The sequence below is a fragment of the Caretta caretta genome, chromosome 3, assembly GCF_965140235.1.
Source record: "Caretta caretta isolate rCarCar2 chromosome 3, rCarCar1.hap1, whole genome shotgun sequence".
Classification (NCBI taxonomy): domain Eukaryota; kingdom Metazoa; phylum Chordata; order Testudines; family Cheloniidae; genus Caretta; species Caretta caretta.
In genome coordinates, this window is record NC_134208.1 from 165927041 (window position 1) to 165953491 (window position 26451).

Genomic DNA, 26451 nt, shown 5'->3' on the forward strand with positions numbered 1-26451 from the left:
CCGCAGGCTGGGCTTTGCTTCCTGGATTCTGCCCAGAAGCCCAGGTCCCATCCCTAACAGCTGGGCTGTTCCCTACCCTGTTGACACTTGCTATCTGGTCAGCCTACCCGCACACTTATTCCCTTAGCCCTAGGGAGCTGCATAACCTGGACTAGGTGCAGTTGCGCTCCAACCCCTTTCCTCGCCATCTCACCCTGGGACAGGTTGAAACTGGAAACCTGTGGGCTAACAGGAACTGTTTGCTCTCAAAGGTGCTGAAGACACAATGGAAGAGGAAATCCTTTGGCCTGGATTTAAATTATTCCAACTGAAAGTGAATGAGAGAAAATACATCCACAGTTATCTTCCTAGCAGCATAAAATGTATAGATTGATAGGTGTTAAGGTCAGAAAGGACCATTATGTACATCTAGTTGCAGCTCCTGTATAACTCAGGCCCTAGAACAGAGGTGGCCAACCAAGGCCCGCGGGCCACATCCAGCCCGCAGGACCATCCTGCCCGGCCCCTGAACTCCCGCCAGAGAGGCTAGCCCCCAGCCCCTCCCCCACTGTCCCCCTCTCCCACAGCCATGGCACCGTGAGGGCAGCGCGGCTTGCGCCCGCCCACCTCCTAGGCTTTCAAATAATCCTGTCCTGCCACCCTGAGCAGCAAGGTAAGGGGAGCGGGGGGGTTGGATAAGGGGCAGGAGGTCCCTGGGGGCAGTCAGGGGACAGGGGGCAGTTGGATGGGGTGGAGTTTCAGGGTGGGGAGCCGTCAGGAGACAGGGAGCGGGGGGCTTGGATAGGTGGTGGGGTCCCGAGAGGGGCGGGGGACAGGGAGCCAGGGGGGTTGGATAGGGATGGGGTCCTGGGGGGGCAGTTAAGGACGGGGGTCCCAGGAGGGAGTGGTCAGGGGACAAGGGGGGGTTGGATGGGTCGTGGGTCCCAGGGGGCCTGTCAGGGGGCAGGGGTGTGGATAGGGGTCGGGGCAGTCAGGGAACAGGAAGCAGGGGGGGTTGGATGGGGGTGGGGTTCCAGGCTGGCGGAGGGGGTCCCAGGAAGGGGTGGTCAGGGGACAAGGATCGGGGGGGTTGGAGGGCGGCAGTCAGGAGGCGGGAAGTGGGAGGGGGCAGATGGGGGCGGGGCCCTGGCTGTTTGTGGAGGCACAGCCTTCCCTACCCGGCCCTCCATACCGTTTCACAACCCCAATGTGGCCCTCTGGCGAAAAAGTTTGCCCACCCCTGCCCTAGAATGTCACCAAGTGGTTCCTCAGCCAACCATAACATGGGACTGAGCCAGAGCACGTCTTTTGGAAGGACATCCACATGCATTAGAGCCAGCTGGCTAACAGAAAATCTTTCTTCTGCAGTGACGTGGGGTTAAGGGACATGGAGGAAAAGACATGGAAGCTATGACTAAAGTTAGAGCAGTGAGGCCAGGATAACCGGGGCTAGGTCCCAGGACTGGCTGTCAGAAGACCTGCTGTTTTCTATACCTGGCTTTGGGACCATGAGCGAGTCTCTTCACCACTGCGTGCCTCGGTTTCCCCAACTATCAAATAGAGCTAACAAGGTTTGTTTGTTCTCCCCATTTTACAGGGTGGGAAATCAAGACACAGTTGGGACCTGTCTACACTACAGGTCTGTAGTGCATTTGTAAACTGCTGACCCCCACATGTTGTTCAGAGCCTATGGACAACACAGCTCCTCAAGGTGTGTTTGTTCTGTGCCTACACCTATGTACCAGCAGGGCTGGATGGTCTTTTCTCACTGCACTGTGGGGAGCAGGTCCTGGGTACTAAAGGTCTGAAGAAGCTCTCAAGGACTAATTTTTTAAAATAATTTTTATCATTGAATTGGGAGAAAACATACAATCACTGCTGATAAGATTGGTGGGCAACAAAATACTGGCAGACTGATAATTACTGATGAGGAGAGGGCAGTGCTAAAAAGCAAGCTGGACCCATTCAAGGAAAACAAGTTTGGCCAGAGCCAAATGCAAGGTCCTATACCTCGCAACCAGGCATGCCAGCCACACCTCCAGAATGGGGAAGTGTATCCAGGAAAGCAGTGACTCTGAAAAGGATTTAGGGACCATAGTGGAGAAGCCACTCAACATGAGCTCCCACTGTGATGCTGTGGTGAACAGGGCTAAAGCCATCATTAAACGTGGGACGTTAGACGTAGGAGCAGAGCCATGAGTAGGATAGGGAGGTGACACAACATCAGTGAGACTGATATTGGAATACTGCCTCAAATTTTGGTGTCCTCATTTGAAAAAGATGTTGAGAAATTGGAGCTGGGGCAGCAAAGAGCCACCAAATGTTCTGAGGGCTGGAGAAAAATGGCTTCTAGTGAGCTATTGAAAGAGCTCAACCTGTTTAGCTTATCAAAAGAAGATTGAAAGGTGACTTCATTGAAGGGTTGAAGTGCCTTAATGGAGAGAAAATCTTGGGTATTAAAGGGCTCTTTAATCTAGCAGAGAAAGGAATAACAAGACCCAATGGCTGGAAGGTGAAAAGAGACAAATTCATATCAGAAATAAGGCACAAATATTCAACAGCAAGTATGATTCACCACAGGAACAAGCTACCAAGGAAAGTGGTGGATTCTCCATCTCTTGATGTCATTTAATGAAGACTAGATGCCTTTCTGGAATGTGTTTGCCCAAAAAGTAGCTATTGTGGTAGGCCTGTGATATGCAGGGGGTCAGCTTAGATGCTCTAATGGTCTCTTCTGGCCATAAAGTCTACTAATTTCTGGAAAACTGAGTGTAGCATTGGGAGAAGCCTCTGATGTTTTACTGTCTAGCTGGCTTCCTTCCTAGAATGAACACTCATTGAGTGGAGTGATCCACAGGGGTAGCTCAAACCTCCAATGGGTCTGGCCAGTGGAAGGACATTAGCACTGCAGGGGCGGGGTGGTTTGGCAGTGACATCACAAAGGCCTTTTGCAGGACCTCAGCCTATTGGTCAAAGGTGGTGGGGAGGTGTTGACCTCACAGAGAGATGTGGACAGCAGCCAGGCAGGACAGGGGCGCAGAACCAGGGAAACCTCGGAGACCCCTGTGGCTTTGCTTCAGCAAGTCTCCTTCTCGAGATCTCTCTTTGAGGACTGACAGAGTATTAGGGTTCATGTACGTGAGCGCGAGGAGGAACCCCTTTCGAGTTTTCTCCTTTCCTTTTCCTGATTTTACTAGAAAACAGATGTCCCTGTTTAGAAGGTAAGAGCCTCTGAGAGGTTTGGAGCCTGTTCAATCTGATCCATCTGGTGTCAGCTGAATTCTAGGCATGGAAAATACTAGCTGAAGGTGGCAGAATTTTATTCCCCACCTTTGATTTTGTCCCTTAGAGTCACTGGGGACATTGGGGTTTGTCCTTTTTGTTTTACCTTTTCCTCCATCCCTTCCTCCTTTTGCTTCATCTCTTCTTTTGTCCTTTCCCCTGTTCCCCTCCCACCACTAGGAGGGGTGTGTGTGTGTGTGTGTGTGTGTGTGTGTGTGTGTGTGTGTGACAGGGGGTGCTCTGCAGCTCCCATTGTGAGAGGTCCACCCAAAAATGTGGGGCTGAAATAGTGCTTGGACAGTGATCGCCACCGGTGACCTGGGCCATCCTCTTGGCTCTCTGGTGAGAACCCTCCTGCCCCTCAGTCTCTACCCTGATTGGCTGAGCAGAGAGTTATTGACAGGGAGGAGACTCAGGTCCTTGTTGTTCTCTTTTAAGACCAAGTAAATAAGTCATAACCAGTCATATGTTTGACAAATTTTGCTGCTTCTCTGCATTAATTGTCTCTGAGCAGTTCATGATTCTCTCTGACATTCACAGGTTTCAAAGTAGCAGCCGTGTTAGTCTGTATTTGCAAAAAGAAAAGGAGTACTTGTGGCACCTTAGAGACTAACAAGGAGTACTTGTGGCACCTTAGAGACTAACCAATTTATTAATAAATTAATAAATTAATATTTCCCCTTGTTTATTCCCCACCACCACCACTGTTCCTCAGATGTTCTTGTTAACTCCTGGAAATGGCCCACCTTGATTATCACTTCAAAAGGTTTTTTCTCCCCCCACCCCACTCTCCTGCTGGTAATAGCTCATCTTAAGTGATCACTGTCCTTACAATGTGTATGATAAACACCCATTTTTTCATGGTCTGTGTGTATATAAATCTCCTCACTGTATTTTCCACTTTGTGCATCCGATGAAGTGAGCTGTAGCTCACGAAAGCTTATGCTCAAATAAATTGGTTAGTCTCTAAGGTGCCACAAGTACTCCTTTTCTTTTTCTGACATTCCAATTCTCCTAAAATACTTGCTGAATAATTACTATGAACTGTTGTTGGTCTGGAGCTCATTTGAGAGCACTTTATTCAGGCCATTCAGTGGAGGAAATTCAGGATCCGATGATTGATTTGAAAGTCAGGGCTCTTGGGTCCTATTCCCAACTCTGTCACTGACTGGCTGTGTGACCTAAAACAAGTCAATTCTTCTCTCTCAGCCTTAGCTTCTCCCTGTTTCAAGAAGGGCTCCTACCTACCTCACGGTGGGTGGAGGATGGGGATCCATTGTAGAGTGTCACTAGGAACAGTGCATAATATGAGGTGTCCTAAAACGTTTACTCAGATCAGATTATGACATAATAGAATAGCTGAAATATTCTATTTTATTTGTATTTTATTATTTTGAAATTGTTAAGAGCAGCAACTACTTGCTTCAGACTGAAGCATCTTACCTAATTTTCGTGATCTCAGTGTTTCCTCTTTGTGTGCGATGAGACAATTTAACACACTGTGACAAACAGGAGATGCTTTTGTTTTGAAACAAAATATTTTTGCAAAGCATTTTCATCCCACTTGTTATGATTTGAAGAAACAAACTGGTTTAGTCTGAATGGGATTTTCTGACAGAAACGGTTTCAGTGACATTTCCCCACCATCTCAATTCCTGGGCTCTATCCCTGCCTCTGGGGTGTTTGTTGTCTGTTAGAACAGGAGTCAGGACTGGTGGCTTCTCTTTCTGGCTCTGCCACCGCCTTGCTGTGTAGGCCCTTGCGTAGGTCACTTCCCTTCTCTGAACCTCAGGCTGCCCATCTGTCCAATGGGAAGAGGGAAAATTCTCAAACTCTGGGCAGCTGTCAGCCTGGGTGAGAGAAGGGGCGTTAAAACCCTTTGTGAAGGAGAAAGGGGAGTTTTACGGTCTTGAGCACCAAGGAATTCTAAACTTTACTAAAATGTCTAGTCTGTGGAAACAGGAAACGGTTGGGGCCAGATTTTAACCATTGCCTTTTTTAAAGCCCATTCAGGGATGTGAGTCCTACTCTTTTAGGTACCTGGGGTTCTTTGCCAGGAGGAGAGAAGAGGTTCCTGCCTCCATTTTTGTGGTCTTAACAAACCAGGTGCTGTGTCCCAGTTCTCTTCTGAGATCCCCAAAAAAGAACATCTTCCCACCCGTTAACAAGACAGTACCTATCTTTAAAAGGGGAACAAAGAGAACCCTGGGATTTACAGACTAGCCAGCCTCACTTCCATCCCTGGAAAGATACTGGAACACATTATTAAACAATCAGTTTGTCAGCACCTACGGGATAATTTGGTTCTTAGGACTGGTGAGCATGGATTTGTCAAGAACAAATCATTCCAAACCAATCCAATTTCCTTCTTTGACAGGGTTATGGGCCTAGTGGAGGTGAGTAAAGAGTAGATGTGATCTGTCTTGGTGTTAATAAGGCTTTTGACACAGTCCCATAGGACATTCTCACAAGCAAACTAGGGAAATGTGGTCTAGATGCAATTGGTATAATGTGGGTGCACAGCTGGTTGAAAGCCCATACTCCAAGAGTCCTTCTCCATGTTTGGCTGTCCAGCTGAGAGGGTGTACCTAGTGGGTCCGGCAGGGATCAGTCTGGTGTCCGATACTATTCAATATTTTCATTAATGATTTGGAAAATGGAGTGGAGAGTATGCTTCTAAAATTTGCGGATAACACCAAGCACCTTGGAGCACAGGACTGGAATTCCAAACTCCCTTAACAAATTGGAGAATTGGTCTACTTGAGCCAAACTCCATGGCTGGGCCCCTCTCTAGAGACTGGGCTGAAGTGAAACCCCAGAGCCAAACACTCCTCCTCCTGGGCAGTGCACGCCGGCCTTTAATGGTCAGATGCTGCTTAGCACTGTCAGAGCAGCTTTTGCTGTGGGATTGTCCCAGCACTTTCCAATAGTGGGAAAGTAGGAAATCCCCATTTGACTGCTGGGGACAGAGCCATAAAGGGGGGAGCAACTTACTCAAAGTCCCACAGGTCAATAGGAAAACCAGCAATGGAACCCAGGAGTCCTGACTCGCAATCCCCTGGTCCAGTCACTACAGCAGAGCACACTCCCTCTCAAAGGCAGGGGGACCGGACATGGTTGTAATTGCCAGCTGTGGGAGGGAGTGTGCAGCAGTGGTTAGTGAAGGGGCCTGGAAATAAGGACTGCTGGGTCCCATCCATGGCTCTGACACTTGGTGTGACCCTGAGCCAGTAGCTTCCCCTCCCCAGGCCTGTTTCTCATCAGTAGGGTTGGGGTCGCAGTCCCTACAGCCCAGGGGAGTTGGGAGGCTCCAGGAAGGTGTGTAAAGTGCTGGGATGTCAGGAGCTGGGAGGCGCCGTCACCCCTGCACTAGGGCAGTGTTCTGCACCCCCTGCTGCTGGCTGAGTTTCTCCGTCCCTTGGCAAGAAGACAGACTCTTGTTTTCACAGCCAGTCGATCGCCCAGTGTCATCACCCTGCCTGCTGGCTGGGCAGGGTAACTCCTCAGGTCACCACCCTCTCCAGCCTGCCTTGGGCTTGGAGAATGAGGAGGAGGGCAAGCGACATCACAGGTGACCGTGAACATCCGCCAACCATCACTCCATCACCTAGCGCAAGTGAGTGGCATTAGGGTTCCTCTGTGTCATCCTCTGTCTGTCTGGGGAGAGACAGAAAGAGGAGGAGAGAATCTCTCCCAAAGGAGATTGGATTTGCAAACCGCCCCCAGGAGTCCCTCGCTCTCAGACCGGGGAGGGGCTTCTCCAGAGCCGTCTCCAGTGTGTTTGGAAAGGTCCCAGAAATGGGGCTCCCAGCCCCTCCTTCCCTTGTGGGAGACTGTTCCCCAGGCTGAGAGTCTCTGAGCTGGGCCAGACCCTGTGAGCTGCTGAGCATGGAAATCAATGGGAAATGAGGGGGCCCTGGGCTTGCTATGCCTAGCGACTTTGACGTAGAGAATGGTTTCCCAGGAGAAGTCCGCACTCCTGGGTTCTGTTCCTTCTCTAGCCTGGGGGGGAATGTGCCCTGGGACGGCAGGAGTGAGCTGCTTGTCCAAAGTGACTGATGATCTTTGTGACTGACCCTAGTGCTCAAAAAGGAGGAGACTCCCCAGGTATTGCAGCACCAGGGGTGACGAGGGGGAACGCTGGGAGCAGATCATGCAATGAGCTCCTGCCAGTTTGTGGAGATTGCACTCTCTGCACCCCTGTAGGGGGAGGAGGAGCTGCTCTGGCTGGGGCAGGGATGGGGAGGGACAAAAAAGGCTGGTTAGTGAGAGGCTGCCTTGACCCCAGACTCACGCCTGCTCCCCGCTCGGTTCCAGGATGGCCAAGCTCCTGAGGATGTTCAGGAAGAAGGCTCTGCAGGTGGCCCCAGAGCCTGAGGGAAGCAGCTGCCATCTTCCCCAGGAGCAGAGCGGCCCCTCCCTCCCCACTGTTGCCGGCACCCAGTGCCGAGAGGCTGAACAACAGCTTGAGTTGGTTCGTTACCCGGTGTGCTACACCCAATAATCACAACGGGGTGGCGAAGCAGAAAAGTTTATTTGCAGCTGCAAAAAGGTACAGGGAGAATAAAATCTCAAATCCTGCACACAGAGCAGGAAGTTACACAGGCTTTTATACATCCTTTTTCCCAGCATACTTATCCAATAGCAAGCTGCCCCAAGTATCCATATAGCCAGCCAATCCAGTTCCCAGCTAGTTTCTCCTGATTCTCTGTATCATTTGTTAAACTATACATAAAGCTGCTTTATTCAGCATTGTTCTTCCATGTCTGCCCTGTTTGGCCTTGCTTAGTTTCAGGCAGTCTGACTCTGCAACATATTGTTGCAGATCCTCAGCATAACTGCTGTGTGTGCCTCCAGGCGGGGGGGCCAAGGACACTTGGGCCTAGTACGCAGAGCTGCTGCGAGTGCCTCCAGGCGGGAGGGGGGGCCAAGGACACCTGGGCCTAGTGCGAGGGGGCTTCATCGACACTCGTGGTCTTCCATCCCCTCGAGTTACCTAGTGGCCGTGCCCCAGTGTCCCCAACACCGCTGGCGGGGAAGGAGCCCCTGGCCAGGCCAGGAGGTGGAGGTGCCCAGCCTTCTGGCAGAGGAAACCTGCTCCCAGCGCAGGCGCCGAGGTGGGAGAGCCACCGGCCAGGCCGAAATGGAGCTGGCCCAGGATGTGGCTGGGCAGGCAGGACCCAGCCCAAGAGGAGAGCCGGGCAGGGTGGCTCTGTGGCTTGTTGTGTGGGAAGCACCGGCCCCAGGAGCCCAGCCCTGATTCCCAGCAGGAGGCATCGCCCTGCCCGGTCACTGAGGACCTTCCAGCCTCCCCAGGGCAGGAGGTGGAGGATCCCTGTCCCTGCACCAGCAGCTTGGCCTGCTCCCCATGGGACAGCAGCTGCATCTGGGATTTGGGCAGCAGCGAGGCCGATGGGCGCTGCTGCTTTTTTCCAGGTGAGGAGCCAGGCTGGGCTGAAGGCTGAGAGGGGGGGAGTGTCGGGCCCGATCTGCCCTGGGTCCCGGAGGTGGGAAGGGGACACATAGCCCCACCATGCCCCTGTCCTTTCCCCGAGTGGCAGCGGGTGTAACCCTGTCCCCTTCTCTCCCTGGTGCAGGGACTCAGAGGACGACGAGGAGGAACAGGTGGATGTGGCCACAGAGGAGGCTGCTCTCAAGAACATCCAAGAGCAGCTCCAGGGCCGAGAAAAGGTACAAACGTTCCCCAGCTGTGCTGGAAGCGAGATTGTCCTGCCCCTTCCCAGCACCCTGACCCCCTGCAGAGGATCTTGTCTCTGATGATCCACCAGCCCTAATGGGGACCTTTCTCCTCCATGATCTGGGACTCCCAAGATTGGGGTGTTTGTTACACACCAGCTGGGGTCTTCCCCCCACAAGCACTGCTTGTGCAGGAGTCGTGGGTGATCTGGACAATGGGGGGGTCCCCACTCTCCCCCATTCAGACCTGAGTCCTGCAGCTGGTGGGGGTGTGGCAGGGAGGTCCCTGGCTAACTGGCTCTCTCTCCCCTAACCCCACTCCTGGTGGGTGCAGGATGAGGCCCCAGCACCTCATGTTCCTGCACACCATCCACCCCACGTGTCTCGCTGCACGTCAGAGAGGGCAGGACACACTGGAGCCGAACTGCTGCAAGGCAGCTGTAGTGGAGAGGATTGTGGTGAGCGAGACACGGTGCCCAGCAGCTGGAGGGAGGACAGAGACATGGGAGGGGCAGGAGTCTCCCCGGGCCAATGGATGGGGGCTGGCTGATGCTGGAGGGGCAGCTGAGGGCAGGGATGGCTGGAGCTGAAGATTGGGGAGAAGAAGCTGGAGAAGTTCTGAGATTGGTCACTAGTGGGCAGGAATCAGAGGAGTGGAAGGCAGGTGGTGGGATCCTGCTGGCTGTGTGGGGCACTGGCTGTGTAATCTCCTCACTGGGAAGTGTCAGTGAGGCCCCAATCTCACATGCTCCTTTGTCTCCTTTGGGTCTCACAGGAGCTCATTGAGGAGCTGCCTGATAACTCTCCACCTGGTGCCATCCTTGCTAACTCCCTGATTGCTGTGGGCAACCTCAGGTACTGAGACCCTCCTGCCCAGTTCCCCTAACCCTGGCGCTGCTCAGGCCCAGGGCTGGGAGTCACTTTCTCTCCCACTCCCAGGTCACCTCCCAAGGGTGGCTCCTCTGGCAGAAGTGGTGGGAAGGTTCACGCTCTCTGGGCTGGGCTGTTATTTTCACTCCAGTAACATTGCAATGGCTTTAGGGAGAGGCTCACTCCCAGGATCAGATCCAGGAGGGGCAGCAGGGTCAAGGGAACAGGCGCTATTCCTTCCCTGCCACTGTCTGTCTGGGAAACCTTGGCCTTGTCATTCCCTGGCTCGGTGCCTCAGTTTCCATTCTCACCAGCCTGTGCCTATTTCCCTGCAGTTTCACGTCCATGTTGGTGCCAGTCCCACCTCTGCACTGCACAGTCTAATACTGGCTCCTCTCTCTTGTCAGCACCATGACACCTGCCCTGGAGCCAGATCTGGAGACCTACCTCCTTCGAGCTGCCCTGCATGCCGTCTTCACCCTGGGCACAGAGAAGGACACCACCCAAGTCCAGGTATATCATGCTAGAGTCATGGATTGAAGAGCCAGCTGTCATCCTGCCATGAATCCTTGCAAATTGCCTGCAGTGGGATGCGAATGAGAGAGGCCAGAATATGTGTTTGGAGGTCTCACCAGTGCTCCCCAGGGACCCCTCTTCCCATCCTGTAGCAGGTGTAGTCCAGTTTCCCTAACTCTGACTCATGGCTCTCCCTTGCTTTGCAGGATCTGCATAGGGTCTTGCCAGACCTCCTGGATGCCATGCTGGGGAACCTGCTGGCAGAGGCCCTGGACACCGGCAGGCTCCACTACATCTTGGAGGTGAGCCCAGTGAGAGGGATGGGGGCAATTTTACCTTAACTCTTAGATCCATTTTCCAGTCTGTCCTCCTAGCTGGGCTCCCAGTGGGCCGTCCTTGGTCAGGGCAGTCCGTGCAATGCAGTGTCATGCCCTTCCTCCTTGAAGGACAGAGGAAGGAGCTGGGACTTCAAGCCAGAGCTCTGCCTGGTTCTGCTGAGCACTAATCACAGGGCCTCTGGCTGGCTTGGGGAGTGAGAGTCTGAACCCCTCCTGTGAGATCCAGAAGATGGTCCTCAAGGAAGAGTCACAGGCTGCTTCCTAGAGAAACAGGAGGACTCCAGAGAATCAGCTCCGACGGGCCCTGAGATTCCTGTGGGGATTGTGCTCACACTCAGTCCCTTCACCCAACCAAGGACTTGAGAGCCAGGGAGGGGTGAGGGGTCTGTCTCCTTTCTGGTGAGCTGTTCAGGAATCAGGAGTTCAGGGAGGATGGGACCAGCCCCGAGCCCGAACATTGTTCCAATCTAGAGAGACAATGACAAGTTGTGACCTGCAGGATACAAGCATCGTCCTGGGGGCAACAATCCCTTTCTAAAGCTCTGCCATCAATGCATCAGATATTCCACCCCGCGCACAATGTCTCAGCCCCCTGGGGGTCGGGGGTGGGTCTCATTTGTACAACACGTGCACCTGCCCATTGGTCCTGTGCTGCCTCCTTTCCCCACAGCACATTAACTACTGGATCGTGTCCAGGGTGTCGCAAGAGAGAGCCAGGGCCATTAGGAGCAGCACCCTCCCTGAGTTTGACGTAAGTGATCTCTGACCCCAGCTTTCTGACTCCAGGCGTAGGTGGGCTGGCTCCAATGGGCTGTAGGATCTGCTGCTGCAGGGGCTGTGGGTTAGGAGTGTTCCTCTTAGGGAGGCAGAGTCATGATAATGAGCTTGGTTTGAGTCAGGTTCTTCTTGTCCTGGTTAAGTGATGACTCTGGGCTTTTAAGGGGACCATGCTCCAGGTTCATGCCTTCCTGTCATCCTGGAGCATCTGGGGAAGCAAGTCCTCATGGAGGGCCCTGCCCACATCCCTGTGCTCCAGGCTCCCTTGGGAGTAGAGAAAATTAAGGGGTCTAGCTCTAGCTCCTATCCTCTAGCATCTCCTGCAGAGGGGCGGAGGGGAAGGAGAGTCCTGGCCCAGCGGGAGACTGGGAGCTGACAGGAAAATGCTGATGGAGTCCCCTCTCCCTCTCCTTTCCATTAGAACTCAGCAGAATTCCCCAGGATGGGTCACCATGTGGCACAGCTGGCTCTGTTCATCGGTGACCCAGCCAAGGACATCAGCCGGCAGGCCAGGGAGGGGGTTTACCTGCTCTACCAGCTGTTGCTGCACCAGAGGAGTAAGGAACCCAGCTGGGAAATGGCACCCGATAGAAGAGTGAGACTGGGACCCTAGCCAATTTCTCTCAGACTGACCCCAGCTGGAGGATGAGTCTCTGTCTGTCTCTTTCTCTGTTCTACACCACCCCTTGCAGTTCTGCTGGGCCAGGCACACAGCGAGGACTCTGCCCACTGTGCAGCCACCAGTGGGACTGGAAGGACACAAGCACGGCAACCAGAATGACAAATGTGGTGTGTCTCTCTCTTTCCCAGGGCTGACCATCCATGAGGCTGAAGACCTGTGGTGCTGCAACTGGCACCAGGACAGCAGGCTCCTGGGTTACAAGAACACAGCCAGGGTAGGGGAGGTAAGCAGTGGTGAGCTGGAGCCGGTTCACACCGGTTCACGCGAACCGGTTGTTAAATTTTGAAGCTGGTTTAGAACCGGTTGTTAAAGGGGTGGTCAAACTCCAGCCCGCGGGACCATCCTGTCTGGCCCGCCTGAGCTCTCAGCTGGGGAGGCTCTCCTGAGAATCCCTTTTTAATTTTTACTCACCTGGTGGCTCTCCAGGTCTTCGGCGGCACTTCGGCGGCAGGTCCTTTGGTGCTGCCGAAGACCCGGAGCGACTGAAGGAACTGGTTCTTCAGCTTTTGGCAGCTCATCACTGGAGGTAAGGACATTCTGCCAGGGCATGAGACAGTTCAGGGAGTATGGGATTTGGATCCTGGCTTTGGCCAATCTGCTAATGCCTCACATCCTGTTGGTTTTCAGTCTTCGGAAAGTTCTTTTCAGAGGGGCAGAGAAGATTCTTCCTCCGGAGAGCAGTGCTGGCCATCCACGATCCCCTGCTGCATGTCAGCCAATCTGGGCTGCTCCTCGCCTACTCCCTCCTGGGGGAAGCCCAGCAGCTGATGGGGGACAAGGTAAGCAACTGCATTACAGTCAGGAGATTGGGGTGGTGCCCAAGCCTCATTCCTATCCTATTGCCATTCGCTGGCCTGGCAGCAAGGAGCCTGGTGGGGAATGAGAGTGAGAGCAGGTGCTACTGGGAAGGGAGATGAATCACCTCCACGAGCAGGAGGGAGCCAGTTTGTCCACAGAGCAGCTCTAACCCAGCTGTTTAGCAAGGCTAATTAATGACAAGCATTACCTCATCACAGACTTATGTTCTTAGGACACGGTGCTATCGCTCTTGGGAAGGGCAAAAGAGTCCCCTAAGTGCCCTCTGCGAGCCTCTCCTGTTCCACAGTGGCCTAGTGTCTGTGTCACCTGAGCCATCACCCAGAGTTGCTCCCATCACTGGCAGCCTGGGAGGCCAAGGACTGACGGGTGATGTGAACTGACCAGGCAGGGCTGAGGCACATGGGCGGGGGAAGCTTGTCCTGCTGCTGGCAGGGCTGGACCTGCTCTAGAGAGAACGGGAGGATTCAGTCAACAGGGGCTGCTGATCTGCCCCATTCACCAGGGCTGCCATCCTGCAGCTTCAGCATTAGTGGCTGGGATGACTTGGTGAAAGGTCTCAATCTCCCCACAACCCTCTTCACTGCTGCCAGAATCCCTCCTCCCCCCGCCTCCCCGCTAGAACCCCCTCCCTGCCCAACCTGGGTGGGGGTGGGGGTGGAGAAGAGGGTTCTGAGAACTTGAGCTGTGGATTGGAGGTGGAACAGCTCTCAGGGGCACTGAGGGGGAGGTGGCAGGAGCTCACACTACAAGGAGGGGGGTTGGCACTAGAGGTCACTAGAAAGGACAACAAGCCTCCATTCTGGGGGTCAGGAGGGTGAATCCATGCCTCCGAGGTGGGCAGGTGCTGGGTGGGAATGCTGCTGGTTCCAGGTTCCCTTAATCCCCCCTGATTCTTCGGGGACGTCTGAGTCTCTGACAGGTTCTCGTTCCCGTGCAGCAGGAGGACGTCGTGGCCAATGTGATGCGCCAGCTCTGCATCATCCAGCGCTTGCGCCAAGTGCCTGAGGCACTGCAGGGGCTGTGCCTCTGAGGCCACCAGCCACTCCCACTCCCAGCTGCAGGTACTGCTCTGGCTCGCTGTAAATGGGGAGCTAGTGGAAGGGGAAATGGAGCCCTCTGGCAGTCACAGAAACTCTCTCTCCTCTCTGTGGAGAAAGTTCCTTCTCTCTGCCCCCAAATTCCTTCATCTAGGGAAGGAGTTCTTCCCCTTACACCCATTCCCCTTCCCCTTTTCCTTGGCCTGACTCCCATCCCATTCCCCCTGCTCCCAGGCAGAGCTTGCCCTGCCCCATATGGTGCAGAAGGGCTGTTGAGTCAGGGCCACAGCCCTTAGCCCCACTGAAGCTTGGAAAGCTCCACTTTTGAGGAGATGGGGATGGGACAGAGGCTCAGGGCTAGCTTCACCTCCTGCCCTTTATTCTCCATTTGGCCCTTCTACGAGGTTTCTGGGGTCTCTCCTTCCCAGTTGTCTTCCACGCCCTCAGAACTGTCACAGCCTCCCAGCCTGCAGCTGAGCCACCTCTGGGAGCAGTGGGGACAGGTCACCTCATCCCATCAAACCAAGCAATGCTGGGTCTCAAAGAGGCTTAGATGGAAGACCCCACTCCCTCATGGAGGTAAGAACCATTTACTCCTTGGGACATGTGGGTCTCTTGGGGGAGAAATGGGATCCCCGATGCACAGCCTGGCTGGGAGCTTCCCCCATCCCTGGCTCCCAGCTCTGGGACAAAGACGTCTCCATCATCGTACCACCCTGGTTTTGTTCCTAGGAAGGGGATCCCCAGAGATGTCCTCGAACCTGGACTCCTGAGAGCATTTCTGGCAGGAGGCTCCAGCCCCTCAGGCATGAAGAGAGCATCAGGTAGTCTTGTTCACATGGCATCTCCGGTCTCCAGCTCCACTTTCCACAGCAGAGCAAACAAACCCATCAGCTCCCAGAATCCCAACTCTTTGACCTTCTTCTGCTCAGCAGTGGGGTTTCTCCAGCCCCCTCACCACACCTGTCAGCTTCTGAATGATGAAGGGCCTGAATGTCAGTCACCAGAACAAGCAAACTCTAGTTCCAGGCAGTGGGGCCTGTGTGTACTCAGCCTCTCTGGAAACCAGATCTGAAATGGGGAGCAAGGACCCCAGCCCAGTAACAGTAGGAGTGGGCAGAGTAGGCCGGTAACAGGATGTTTTCCCCTGGGCTGCACAGCCTGGGGCTTAACCAAGCTGATTACAGAATGAGCCCTAACTGAGAGGCGCCATGTACCTCCCCCTAAAGAGCCAGACTTCAGTGGTGATACAGCCCAGCTGGGGTATCCACAGGAATGAGAATGAGGTAGGAAGTTCAGAGCAGCAAGGAAATCCTGGAGGGGAACTTGAGAAGAGAGGTAGGAAGTGCCCAGGGGGAAAACTGCAGCAAAGAGAAAGGAGCACACCTAGCTGTTGGGTACAGGGCCATGGGCCGCTCCCAATGTCAGGGTGGGAATGGGTTCCCCTACTGGCCTCAAAGAACGGTGTGTACATGCACCTGGAGAGGGTTACCAAACCCAGAAAGGGGGCTTCAGGCTGAGCAAGAGCCCCAGCCATGGCAGAAGGACTTCTCTCTGTGGAAAGACCTCTTTGGACTTTTAGTATGAGATAAGCTGGGCCCAAGAAGGGTGGACTAAAGGTGGTGACCTGGCCGGAGGGCTGAGTTACCAGGCAGAGAAACCGCCATGGTTCTGGAGTGACCATCAATGGGGGTGGCTAGCCTGGTGAGAGGGCTGTGATTCCATGCCTGGCCGCCAGGGAGGCACGTAACGCTGAGTAGTGAGCTCCACCTGAGGGGAAAACCAGGGGAAACCGCAGCAAAGGTACAGGAGTAGGCCTAGCTGTTTGGTACAGGGCCTTGGGGCAGAACCTAGAATCCAGGGTAGGACTGGTTCTCCCATGGTCTCTAAGGAAGGGGACGTACAAGGCCATAGAAAGGACTACCAAGGCCAGCAAGGGCAGGCCGAGCCAAAGTCAGGCCGATGAAGAGCCCCCATAGGGACAGAAGACCTTGTTTCTGTTAAAGACATTTTTGGACTCTTAGTTTGGGATGAGCGCGACGCAGGAAGGAGTGGACTAAAAGACGGTCACCTGACAGAACGGCTGAGTTCCCAGTCAAAAAACTGCCAGAGTGTCCTAGTGGGGACTATCAGCGGGGGTGCTAGCCCAGCAAGAAAGCTGTGACACCAGGCCTTGCCAGGAAGGGGCACCTGTCGGTGAGTGAATTCTGTTACAAGCCTGCTTCCATTGTGGAAACAGCCTGGTATTGGAGAGTTGTTGGGATTGGCCTATGGGAGAGGATGGCTGGAGGGGTCATACAGAAGGGGCAGCAGGATCCAGTGATGAGAGCAGGGAACGGCTTGTACTGCAGCCCTGCCACTGAGTGGTAATGTGATCCTGGCCAGGTCACTCTCCCACCTGGTGCCTCACTTTCTCTGTCTTTGAAATGGAGATCATCCTGACCCACATTAAGAAAGTGTTTGATCCTCTGCTCTTGCTTCCCAAATCCCTGCCCTCCTTGCCCCACACAGGCCTCTGCTCTCTGTTCGCAGTTTTGACTGCCACTGCACATTGAGTGGCTGTTTTCAGAGAACTCTCCACAATGACTCCAAGATCTCTTTCTTGAGTGGTAACAGCTAATTCGACCCCATCATTTTAGACGTAGAGTTGGGATTGTATTTTCCAATGTGCATTACTTTGCATTTATCAATACTGAATTTTGAACATGGAACGTTGCCATTTTGTTGCCCAGTCACCCAGTTTGGTGAGATCCTTTTGTAGCTCTTGACAGTCTGCTTGGGACTTCACTATCTTGAGTAGTTTTTTTTATCATCTGCAAATTTTGCCACCTCCTTGTTTACCCCTTTTTCCAGATCATTTATGAATATGTTGAACAGCACTGGTCTCAGTGCAGACCCCTGCGGGGGGCACACCACCATTTACCTCTTTCCATGCTGAAAACTGACCATTTATTCCCACCCTTTGTTCCCTATCTTTTAACCAGTTACCGATCCATGAGAGGACCTTAGGATGTGCCTGTAGGGGACAATAATTCTGCATCGAATCAGTTGATTGAATTGCTTGTTCTTTGGGGTTCAGACCCTCTGTTCTCCTCCAGGGGTGACAGAACCCTGATTGTCACATCTGTCGTTTAGGCTCTGTCCCAGCCTCTTACACAGATGTATCCTGCAGCCAGCCCAGCTCAGGGAGCAGTGGGGACAGTTGATCTCATCCTGTCAAACCAAGCAACATGGGTCTCCTTGAGGCTCAGATGGAAGATCCCATGCATCTCCTGGAGGTAAGAACCGTTCACTCTTCCTGCCACTTGGGGCTCTTGCAACAAACAGGGGGCTCCTGCTACATATCCTGGTTGGGAGCTTTCCCTATCCCTGGATCCCAGCCGTGGTACAGAGACCTATTTCTCATCATGATATCCTCATTTTATTCTCAGAGGATGTGTCCAGGATCCTGGATAATGTTTTCTGCAGGAGGTTTGAACGGGGAGAGATCAACCTGGGTCTGCAGAGTTTATGGGAGCAGCCACACTCCAACCCTCCACCTGGAAGCCTGCTGAAAATTGCTTACCTAGGACCCATGAAGTTCAGCCCCAGTTTGAGGCTCCACTCCTGAGATCCTATTGGAGGAGTCCCAGAGAAGCTAATTGGCCCTCTGGCCCTGCGTAAGGAAGCAGCAGGAACAGGAAGCTGACTGAACACCAGGGCTGCTCCCTGTCCTGGACCGTGACCTGCTTGTTTCTGCTGCCGCTCCCCTGGCTTGATTTTCTGGCATCTGATTTGTGGTTGTGATCACAAGTTTGTCTTTTGCTTCTGATCTTCCAATATCCTGACCCAGCTGACTCTTGACTCCTGTCATGTGAGTGTGGACTCTGGCTCTGACCAGTAGGTCTGGCTGCCCTTGACCCAGCCGTGACATTGACTTTGTACAATTTCTCCAATGCTCTTTTTTGCTGTCCAGCAAGATACACCAGTCCCTTGGCTCCCAAAGTCCTAGTTGCCTGCTATTCAGGGCTGAGGGGTGGTGCTTGTATTGCCCCCACCCCCGCCCCAGCTGCTTTTCCTGTGGGAATCTCCCATGAGCAGAGGAGAAATCTGCTCTTCTCTTAGGCTCCGTCCCAGCAGTAATTCCACCCACCCTGGCCTCAACTCAGCTACTTTGTTTACCTGGGATCAGGAATCACTTTTGAAGCCCTTAGCCTGTGGGTGGAGGTGAGAGCAGAGGCTGAAGCTCCTCCAGTTTCCACCAAAGAACACCACCCTGTCTTTCTGTGGTCTGACTAGGGCTCACCATCCATCTTGGAGGTGAACACCAGATGGGAGCTGATAGATTGTCCTTGGTGGGCCATGCTCTTGTGTGTGATGGAGCTGTGTGCCAGAGAGGGGCAGGAGCAGATGCACCAGGCATGGCCAGGACCGGGCTAAACAGCCTGTAATGTTAGGTGAGTCAAACCATGGCCACCTATAGACACGTTGGGCATCCATGGGGACTGACTCTGGGCCCTTCGCTGCCAAGAGCACAACTCACTCCAACTTGCATCATTATGGTAGTGACCCCTGCCAGCCCCTCTGGGGGGGGGAGGCGGGAGGGTCAGTATTATCTCTGTTAGCTGGCGCACAGGGATGGAAAGCAACTGGCTGCAAGGTCACACACAACATCACTGACAGAGGCAGGAAGGAAGCATGGTACTGATACCAGTCCAGTTCCAACCACTAGACTCCACCCACTTCCAAAGTCAGAAAATCCAGGAGCCCTGACTCTTTGACAGCTAGGCCTTAAATGACTAGACCAACCTCCCTCCCACTCAGGAAGCCATAGAAGGGACCATCTGCTGAGCTCCCCTTTGCAGTGTCACTGTCAGAGACCATTGCTAGTGGGTGCCAAGTGACTGAGCAGGGAACTCCTTGAGAGACTCCTAGAGACTTGCAGGTATTTCCCTATGACCCTCTGGGAGCCGTGGAAAGAGAGCTGTATTGAAGAGACTCCCCTGCTCTAACAAAGGGTTTCTGTTCTCCTAGATAGTCAACCAGTGAGGCCAGTTTGCAGAACATGGAAGAGCCGTTTGGCGATGGGTTGGAGGATTCACCCTGTAGGTGGCAGCAGCTGCAGTGCCTGGGGTCCCCATGGGCCAAGCCTCCACTCCTGACACTCCAAACTAATCTCCCCCTGCTCTCAGGGGAGCTTTGGCATTAGCTGCTGGGCCTGCGTGCCTAGACAGAGGGCTCAGGTATTTCCATCAGGCTGCTCAATGGCAAATGCAGCCATCCACAGAAGTGAAGGAGAATGGAAGTGAAAGAGTAAAGCTGGACCATCCACTGAGTTGCTGCAATCAAGTGAGCAGAGCTGGGGAGAAAAGAGGGAGAACTCAAAGGTGGCTGGCAGCAGTAGGGAGGAAAAGCAGTTTGGGAGCCAGGAGAGTAGAAACAAATAGTTAATGATGTATACTGCGGGCTTTGTCTTGTGTGGTGAAGGGTTGAAAATGGGTCTCTTTACTACCACACTAAACTTTAACATAGCTGCGTATGATGAAAGGGCAGGTCTATAAAGGTAAGAGGTCAGTCTAGGGGCTTGAAGTCCCAGATTCTGTCGATATTGCATACTTCTACCAGCTGATCTCAACCCAACCAATCCCTGAGGTGGTAGCTGTAGTGAACTCTTGTCCTCTTTTTCTGGAGTAGAAAAAGGACACGATACATGTGGTCAAGGAAATAGAGAGGCATGGGGGTCACTTGCAGTGGTGCCTGTTAATATGGCTTTTGTGGGGGAGCACGGCAGGTTACTTTGGACTAGGTAGAAGCCACATGTCTCCAAACCTGCACATCCCAAGGCTCCAGAGACCTCTCTCCAGATCCCAGAGGTCCCTCATAGTCCTAAGGAGCCAGATGGAATCTGGCCTCTCTCCCACCACCTCAGCAGTCCAGAAAAAGCTATTTGTAGACATGTTATGTGTCCTCTCCTGCCACACTCCCCTGTTGGTGACTAATGCAGTCACAGAGTCCAGGCTCAGTGTCATGCATTCCTCTGGGCTGTGACAAGCAGGAGGACTTGAGCTACAATGGATCCTCCTGTTCATGGGCTGAGTGGGCAACCTCTCTACGGCAGTATCTGGTTTCCAGCCCACACGCACTAAGGAGGAGGTGATGGACTTACCCCAAAGGTGGGTTTGGGAAGAAGCAGAATGAAGAGGTGATCAGAGAGCCATCCCATGGCATTCCTTCTAGAGTCATTCCAACAACCACCTGGCTCCTTCCTGCCGTAGGCCGCAACCCCTAGGTTCCATAGGGAATTTCTGAATTAACCCTCTAGAAAGCTGCCTCTGGCTCTCTACAAGCTCTCTCTCAGCCCTGTCACGAGAGGTAAGGAATAAGGTCCTGCCTCCCCCAACAGCTCGGGGGAATCCTCTCAGAGAAATCAGTGCAGGGCTTTATGCATCTCTACAAACAGATCACTTTGCGTGGTGTTGTCAAGAAGCTGTACAGCTCTTTTTAGAGCAATATTAACTCCCCCAGGGATTTCTGCTCTAAATGCTCCAGGCCTGAGGGAAGGATTCTGTGGAAAACAGACCTTTCCCTTGCTCCAATCCAGGCTCTGCTGTTCTCATGCTGCAGAGCTGATAGGGAAGGCTTGAGGGCTCCTGGAGAGCATGCTGCAACACCAGCAATCTCATGCTGCCTCAACTCTGGGGACACATTCTCTTTCTCTACCCCAGCATCTTCCAATGGAGGGCAGAAAGGGACCCCTGAGATGGAGTCTCTCCCTGGCTTACAGATAACCCATCCTGCAGTAACACAAGTGAGGACTCAGGGGAATACTGTGGTGCGGTGTAGATGCTCTGCAAGATATCACTTGTGAAGGGAAACAACACTGCTCTTGGCACTGGAATCTGGGCAAAAAGGAAGAGGAGCTGGAAATTCTCCCTGGGGAGGGGAAGTGGGGAAACCTGGTGGGACGATGTGTATGACTGGAATGTTAGTGTTGCTGGTTACAACAACTGAAGTAGGGGAGAGAAGTTAAAAGTGGTGGGCAGGGTGGCACTTTACATTAGACCAGCGGTTCTCAAACTGTGGGTCAAGACCCCAAAGTGGGTTGCATCCCCATTTTAATGGGGTCACCAGGGCTGGCTTAGACTTGTTGAGGCCTGGGGTCAAAGCTGAAGCTTGAGCCCCACTGCCTGAGGTCCAAGCCAAAGCCTGAGGGCTTCAGCCCTGGGAAGACAGGCTCAGGTTGCAGGCCCCCTGTCTGGGGCTGAAGCCTTTGCGCTTCAATTTTGGCCTCCCCACGCAGGGTGGTGGGGCTCAGGCTTTGGCTCCCCCCCCCCACCTGGTGCTGTGGGGCTTGGGAAGGCTCAGGCTTTGGTCCCCTCTCCTGGAGTCGGGTAGTAATTTCTGTTGTCAGAAGGGGGTCAGAGTGCAATGAAATTTGAGAACCCCTGCATTAGACACATCATTACCTGTTTTACATTCTTGGTTATTGAGAACCGCAGGACCTCGAATGGATAGGCATCAATCTGCTAACTAACACAGCCCAGCAGATGAACCGGTGAGGGGCTGGCACAGTTCACTGAATCCAAACCAGAGAGAAGGATATGTTTCTCCTTTTGCACCTGTCTGTGACTTGTGGGAAGACATTAGGTTAGCATGGGGGACTTCCTATTGGGAGACAGATGGGGGAGGTCTCAAGTAGCCAGGAGTAAATGATCCTCGGAGATTTCGAAAAATTATAGATACTTTTCTAATACAAAGTTTTGTACCCAACTAGGAGTGACTTTATTGTGGGACTCCTTGTGGTGGATAAAGACAAATTGATCACTGGACTGGATGTTTGTGGTTGCTCTGAGGCCACTGATCATGACTTGACTGTATTCAGTAAGGAGGTTTTGGAACAAATTGATTAATTAAACAGCAACAAATCACCAGAACCAGATGGTATTCACCCAAGAGTTCTGAAGCAACTCAAATGTGAAATTACAGTACTACTAACTAACTGTGGTATGTAACCTATCCTTTAAATCAGCCTCTGTACCAGATGACTGGAGGATAGCTAATATGACACCAATGTTTAAAAAAGGCTCCAGAGACTCTCCCGGTACACTAAGGCTGACTTCAGTATAAGGAAATTGGGTGAAATTATAGTAAAGAGCAGAATTATTAGACACATAGATAAACACAATTTGTTGGGGAAAAGTGAACATGGTTTTTGTAAAGGGAAATTATGCCTCACGAATCTACTAGAATTCTTTGAGGGGGTCAACAAGCTTATGGATAAAGGTGAGCCAGTGGATATAGCATACTTAGATTTTCAGAAAGCCTTTGACAAGGTCCCTCACCAAAGGCTCTGAAGCAAAATGGGTTAAGATGGAAGGTCCCCTCTGGGACAGGTAACTGGTTAAAAGGCAAGAAAGAAAGGGTCTGACTAAATGGTCAGTTTTCAGAATGGAGAGAAGTAAATAGTGGTGTGTCCCCCCCTCCCTCCCCAGGTCTGTATTCAACATACTCCTGAGTGATCTGGAAAAAGGGGTAAACAGTGAGGTGGCAACATTTTCAGATAATACAAATCAACTCCAATTAGTTAAGTCCAAAAGAGACTGCAAAGTGTGGCAAAGGGATCTCACCAAACTGGGTAACTGGGCAACAAAATGGCAGATGAAATTCAATGCTGATAAAAGCAAAGTAATGCAGATTGAAAAACATGATCCCAACTCTACATCTAAAATGATGGGGTCTAAATGAGCTCTTACAACCTAAGAAAGAGATTTTGGAGTCATTGTGGATAGTTCTCTGAAAACATCCACTCAATGTGCATCGGCAGTCAAAAAAGCTAACAAAATGTTAGGAAATCATTAGGAAGGGGGTAGATAGTAAGACAGAAATATAATATTGCCTCTCTATAAATCCATGGTATGCCCACATCTTGAATACTGGAGCTGGTCTCCTCATCTCAAAAAGCTATATTGAAATTGGAAAAGGTACAGAAAAGGGCCACCAAAATGATTAGAGGTATGGAACAGCTTCCGTATGAGGTGAGATTAATAAGAGTGGGGGGAGTTTTCAGCTTGGAAAAGAGATGACTAAGGGGGGATATGACAGAGGTCTATAAATGATGACGGGTACGGAGAAAGTAAATAAGGAAATGTTATTTACTCCTTCTCATAGCACAAGAACTAGGGATCACCAAATGAAATGAATAGGCAGCAGGTTTAAAACAAAAAAAAGGAAGTATTTCTTCACACAACATACAGTCAACCTAGGGAAACTCTTTGCCAGAGGATGTTGTGAAGGCTCAGACTGTAACAGGGTTCAACAAAGAACTAGACAAGTTCATGGAGAATAGGGCCATCATTGGCTATTAGCCAGGATGGGGAGGGATACAAAACCACACTCTTGAAGTGTCCCTAGCCTCTGTTTGCAGGAAGCTGGGAATGGGTGACAGGGAATGGATCGCTTGATGATTACCTATTCTGTCGATTCCCTCTGGGGCACCTAACATTGGCCACTGTGGGAGGATAGGATTCTGGGCTGGATGGACCATGAGTCTGATCCAGCATGGCTGTTCTTATGACCAATAGAGGGCAGTCCCAATATTCATATTTGGTGCACTGAAAGGGCTAACTTTCCAAAGCTGATCAAAATGATTAGTGAAAGTGTTTTGGAGAAAAACGTTAAACAGATCAATGTGAATGAAAATTGGGAGCTATTGTTTAAGGAGCTTGTTAGATGGGGCATAAGCCACACTGCATAATTAGCTGAGCTTGCAATGGCCTTCCACTCAACCTGCTGACATTTCGCCATCTGTAAATGTGGTAACCGTTTTAAAATCTAGATCCAATCAATTACAAGATGTCAGGGAACGTTCTAGGCATAAACGGTCTGATCATTGGGTTGATGGCAGTAAACAAGAGATTCCCATAGGGCTCCTGCCCTCCCTCCCTCCCTCATCCTCTGTCCCCTTTCTGCCCCCGCATCCTCTGCCGAGTTTTGGCATTAATGAAGAGGAGATATTTAAAAAAAAAATATCATGCCAGCCTAGTTAAGAAAGATTAGACCAAAGCTATGGACTTCCTGATAGATTAATAAAATTCCTTTCGAAGAACAGGTTGCAAAGCCATGCCCACATAATATATTTACTGCAGTCTAGAAATGGATTTGCTCCCATCTGTAGTGCAGCAGGACTAATAGAAGTGCTGTACATTGAGAATCAGGGAGTTTTCATCCCAGGTGGATATATTAGTTTCTCCCACATACTGTTTTTTTATTATTATTATTATTATTTATTTTAGGCTTCTGCAATTGACAATTTTTTTCTACTATATAATTCAGCCTTCTGCATTCTTTCCTGAGAACTGGGATTCTCACGTTTTACTCTTTCTTCTCTGGTATGTCACAATTTGAAGTTATTGTGTATCAAAGCAAGAGTTGGATTAATGAGAGCTTATTTTACAAGCATGTTGCTTCCAGTATATTTTAGGAGGAAAAGTTAAAGTTACTGAACTTGGATTTGTTGTTGTTGTTATTAACCCCAATAACCACAGTGTGGAGCTGTTTGCTTACACAACTAAGTTTGTCCTAAAGGGCTTAATTAACTTTAATGGTGCAGGATCATTCCACAACCCCCTTGAGCTTAAAATAATATAGATATTTGCATTATATTTTTGATAATCTCATATTTCATTTTGATAAAATTATAGCAACAACTGATTACAAATACATGATGTTCTCTTTCCGTGAACTTTATCCCACTGCAGAGGGTGGTCTGTACATTGCTTTCTGAACCATTTAAGCCTTTCAGTTAAAGTTGTTAGTAAGGCCACTCTCAGACCTTGCAACTGGGGTGAATTTCACTCTTTATGTACTACATGCTATCAGTGATCAAGATATCTTCATGAATACTACAATCTTTTATAAAGATGCAGAGTCAAATTCACTGCTTGGCAGATGCAGCTTCAATGAGGTTGCACCTTCTTATGCCAGCAGTGTATTGGACCATTAGCCTAATTTGCACTCAATTAATTCATATTTCCTGTCAATGTCTACCTTTTGTTCATTATTCAATTTTTGACAAGGTCAAATAAGGGAGTATAGAATCATATACATTAGATAGAAAAGACTTCCAACATTATTAAAAAAAGGTAGGAGTTAAAAACAATCTCTTGAATGTACCCACCAAACACTTCCCCTCAATTAGATACACTGACACATTATCCTTTGTGTTTAAGGTTCATCAGCCACTTTTTAATCCATGTGACATTGTTTATATTCAAGACTGTGAATTAATTTTGATCTTGTGATAGATTATATCAATCAGTTTAGCAAAAAGCTTTAACGTAGTATGACTCTGATCCAAGGCCAGGAGGATTGCAGCCACCATTCCCAGGACGAAACGCAGGGTAGTGGTGATTGGTGACTGAGGGGGATGGAGGCCCCCATCTGTCGGCCTGCCATGGCATCCTGGGAGGTATGCTGCCTGCCAGGGGCCTGTATCCGAGCTGTTACAGAAGGATGTTCGGTTTCAGAGTAACAGCCGTGTTAGTCTGTTTTCGCAAAAAGAAAAGGAGTACTTGTAGCACCTTAGAGACTAACCAATTTATTTGAGCATGAGCTTTCGTGAGCTACAGCTCACTTCATCAGATGTATACCGTGGAAACTGCAGCAGACTTTATATACACACAGAGATCATGAAACAATACCTCCTCCCACCCCACTGTCCTGCTGGTAATAGCTTATCTAAAGTGATCATCAGGTGGGCCATTTCCAGCACAAATCTAGGTTTTCTCACCCTCCACCCCCCACACAAATTCACTCTCCTGCTGGTGCTAGCCCATCCAAAGTGACAACTCTTTACATAATCAAGTCGGGCTATTTCCTGCATAAATCCAGGTTTTCTCACATCCCCCCCACCCCCATACACACACAAACTCACTCTCCTGCTGGTAATAGCTCATCTAAACTGACCACTCTCCAAGTTTAAATCCAAGTTAAACCAGAACATCTGGGGGGGGGGTAGGAAAAAACAAGAGGAAACAGGCTACCTTGCATAATGACTTAGCCACTCCCAGTCTCTATTTAAGCCTAAATTAATAGTATCCAATTTGCAAATGAATTCCAATTCAGCAGTTTCTCGCTGGAGTCTGGATTTGAAGTTTTTTTGTTTTAAGATAGCGACCTTCATGTCTGTGATTGCGTGACCAGAGAGATTGAAGTGTTCTCCGACTGGTTTATGAATGTTATAATTCTTGACATCTGATTTGTGTCCATTTATTCTTTTACGTAGAGACTGTCCAGTTTGACCAATGTACATGGCAGAGGGGCATTGCTGGCACATGATGGCATATATCACATTGGTGGATGTGCAGGTGAACGAGCCTCTGATAGTGTGGCTGATGTTATTAGGCCCTGTGATGGTGTCCCCTGAATAGATATGTGGGCACAATTGGCAACGGGCTTTGTTGCAAGGATAAGTTCC

At 51.1% G+C, this 26451-nt stretch overlaps 1 protein-coding gene across 4 annotated transcripts; it reads left to right on the forward strand.

The window, feature by feature from the left end:
- Window positions 1-8189: 8189 nt before the first annotated feature.
- Window positions 8190-17981, forward strand: LOC142071629 (maestro heat-like repeat-containing protein family member 7). Of its 4 annotated transcripts, none has more exons than XM_075127078.1 (15): window positions 8190-8697; window positions 8859-8952; window positions 9293-9416; window positions 9734-9813; window positions 10236-10341; window positions 10551-10646; window positions 11353-11433; window positions 11881-12364; window positions 12568-12667; window positions 12769-12920; window positions 13898-14021; window positions 14426-14576; window positions 14730-16193; window positions 16982-17275; window positions 17429-17981. In XM_075127078.1, the coding sequence occupies exons 1-8, from the start codon at window positions 8421-8423 to the stop codon at window positions 12070-12072; spliced, it is 1050 nt and encodes a 349-aa protein (XP_074983179.1). In that variant the 5' UTR covers window positions 8190-8420; the 3' UTR covers window positions 12073-12364; window positions 12568-12667; window positions 12769-12920; window positions 13898-14021; window positions 14426-14576; window positions 14730-16193; window positions 16982-17275; window positions 17429-17981. The 4 variants fall into 4 exon arrangements, with proteins under 4 accessions (XP_074983179.1, XP_074983178.1, XP_074983180.1 ...); XM_075127077.1 differs by having other exon boundaries at window positions 17133-17275; XM_075127080.1 differs by lacking the exon at window positions 9293-9416 and having other exon boundaries at window positions 8575-8697; window positions 17133-17275.
- Window positions 17982-26451: the final 8470 nt, after the last annotated feature.

Excerpts from the sequence above, each read along its gene's own strand:
- LOC142071629 (XM_075127078.1), top strand. The coding sequence starts at position 8,421 with ATGTGGCTGGGCAGGCAGGACCCAGCCCAAGAGGAGAGCCGGGCAGGG. Across the intron at positions 8,698-8,858 it reads GCGCTGCTGCTTTTTTCCAG|GGACTCAGAGGACGACGAGG; the intron begins GTGAGGAGCCAG and ends TCCCTGGTGCAG. Across the intron at positions 8,953-9,292 it reads AGCTCCAGGGCCGAGAAAAG|GATGAGGCCCCAGCACCTCA; the intron begins GTACAAACGTTC and ends TGGTGGGTGCAG.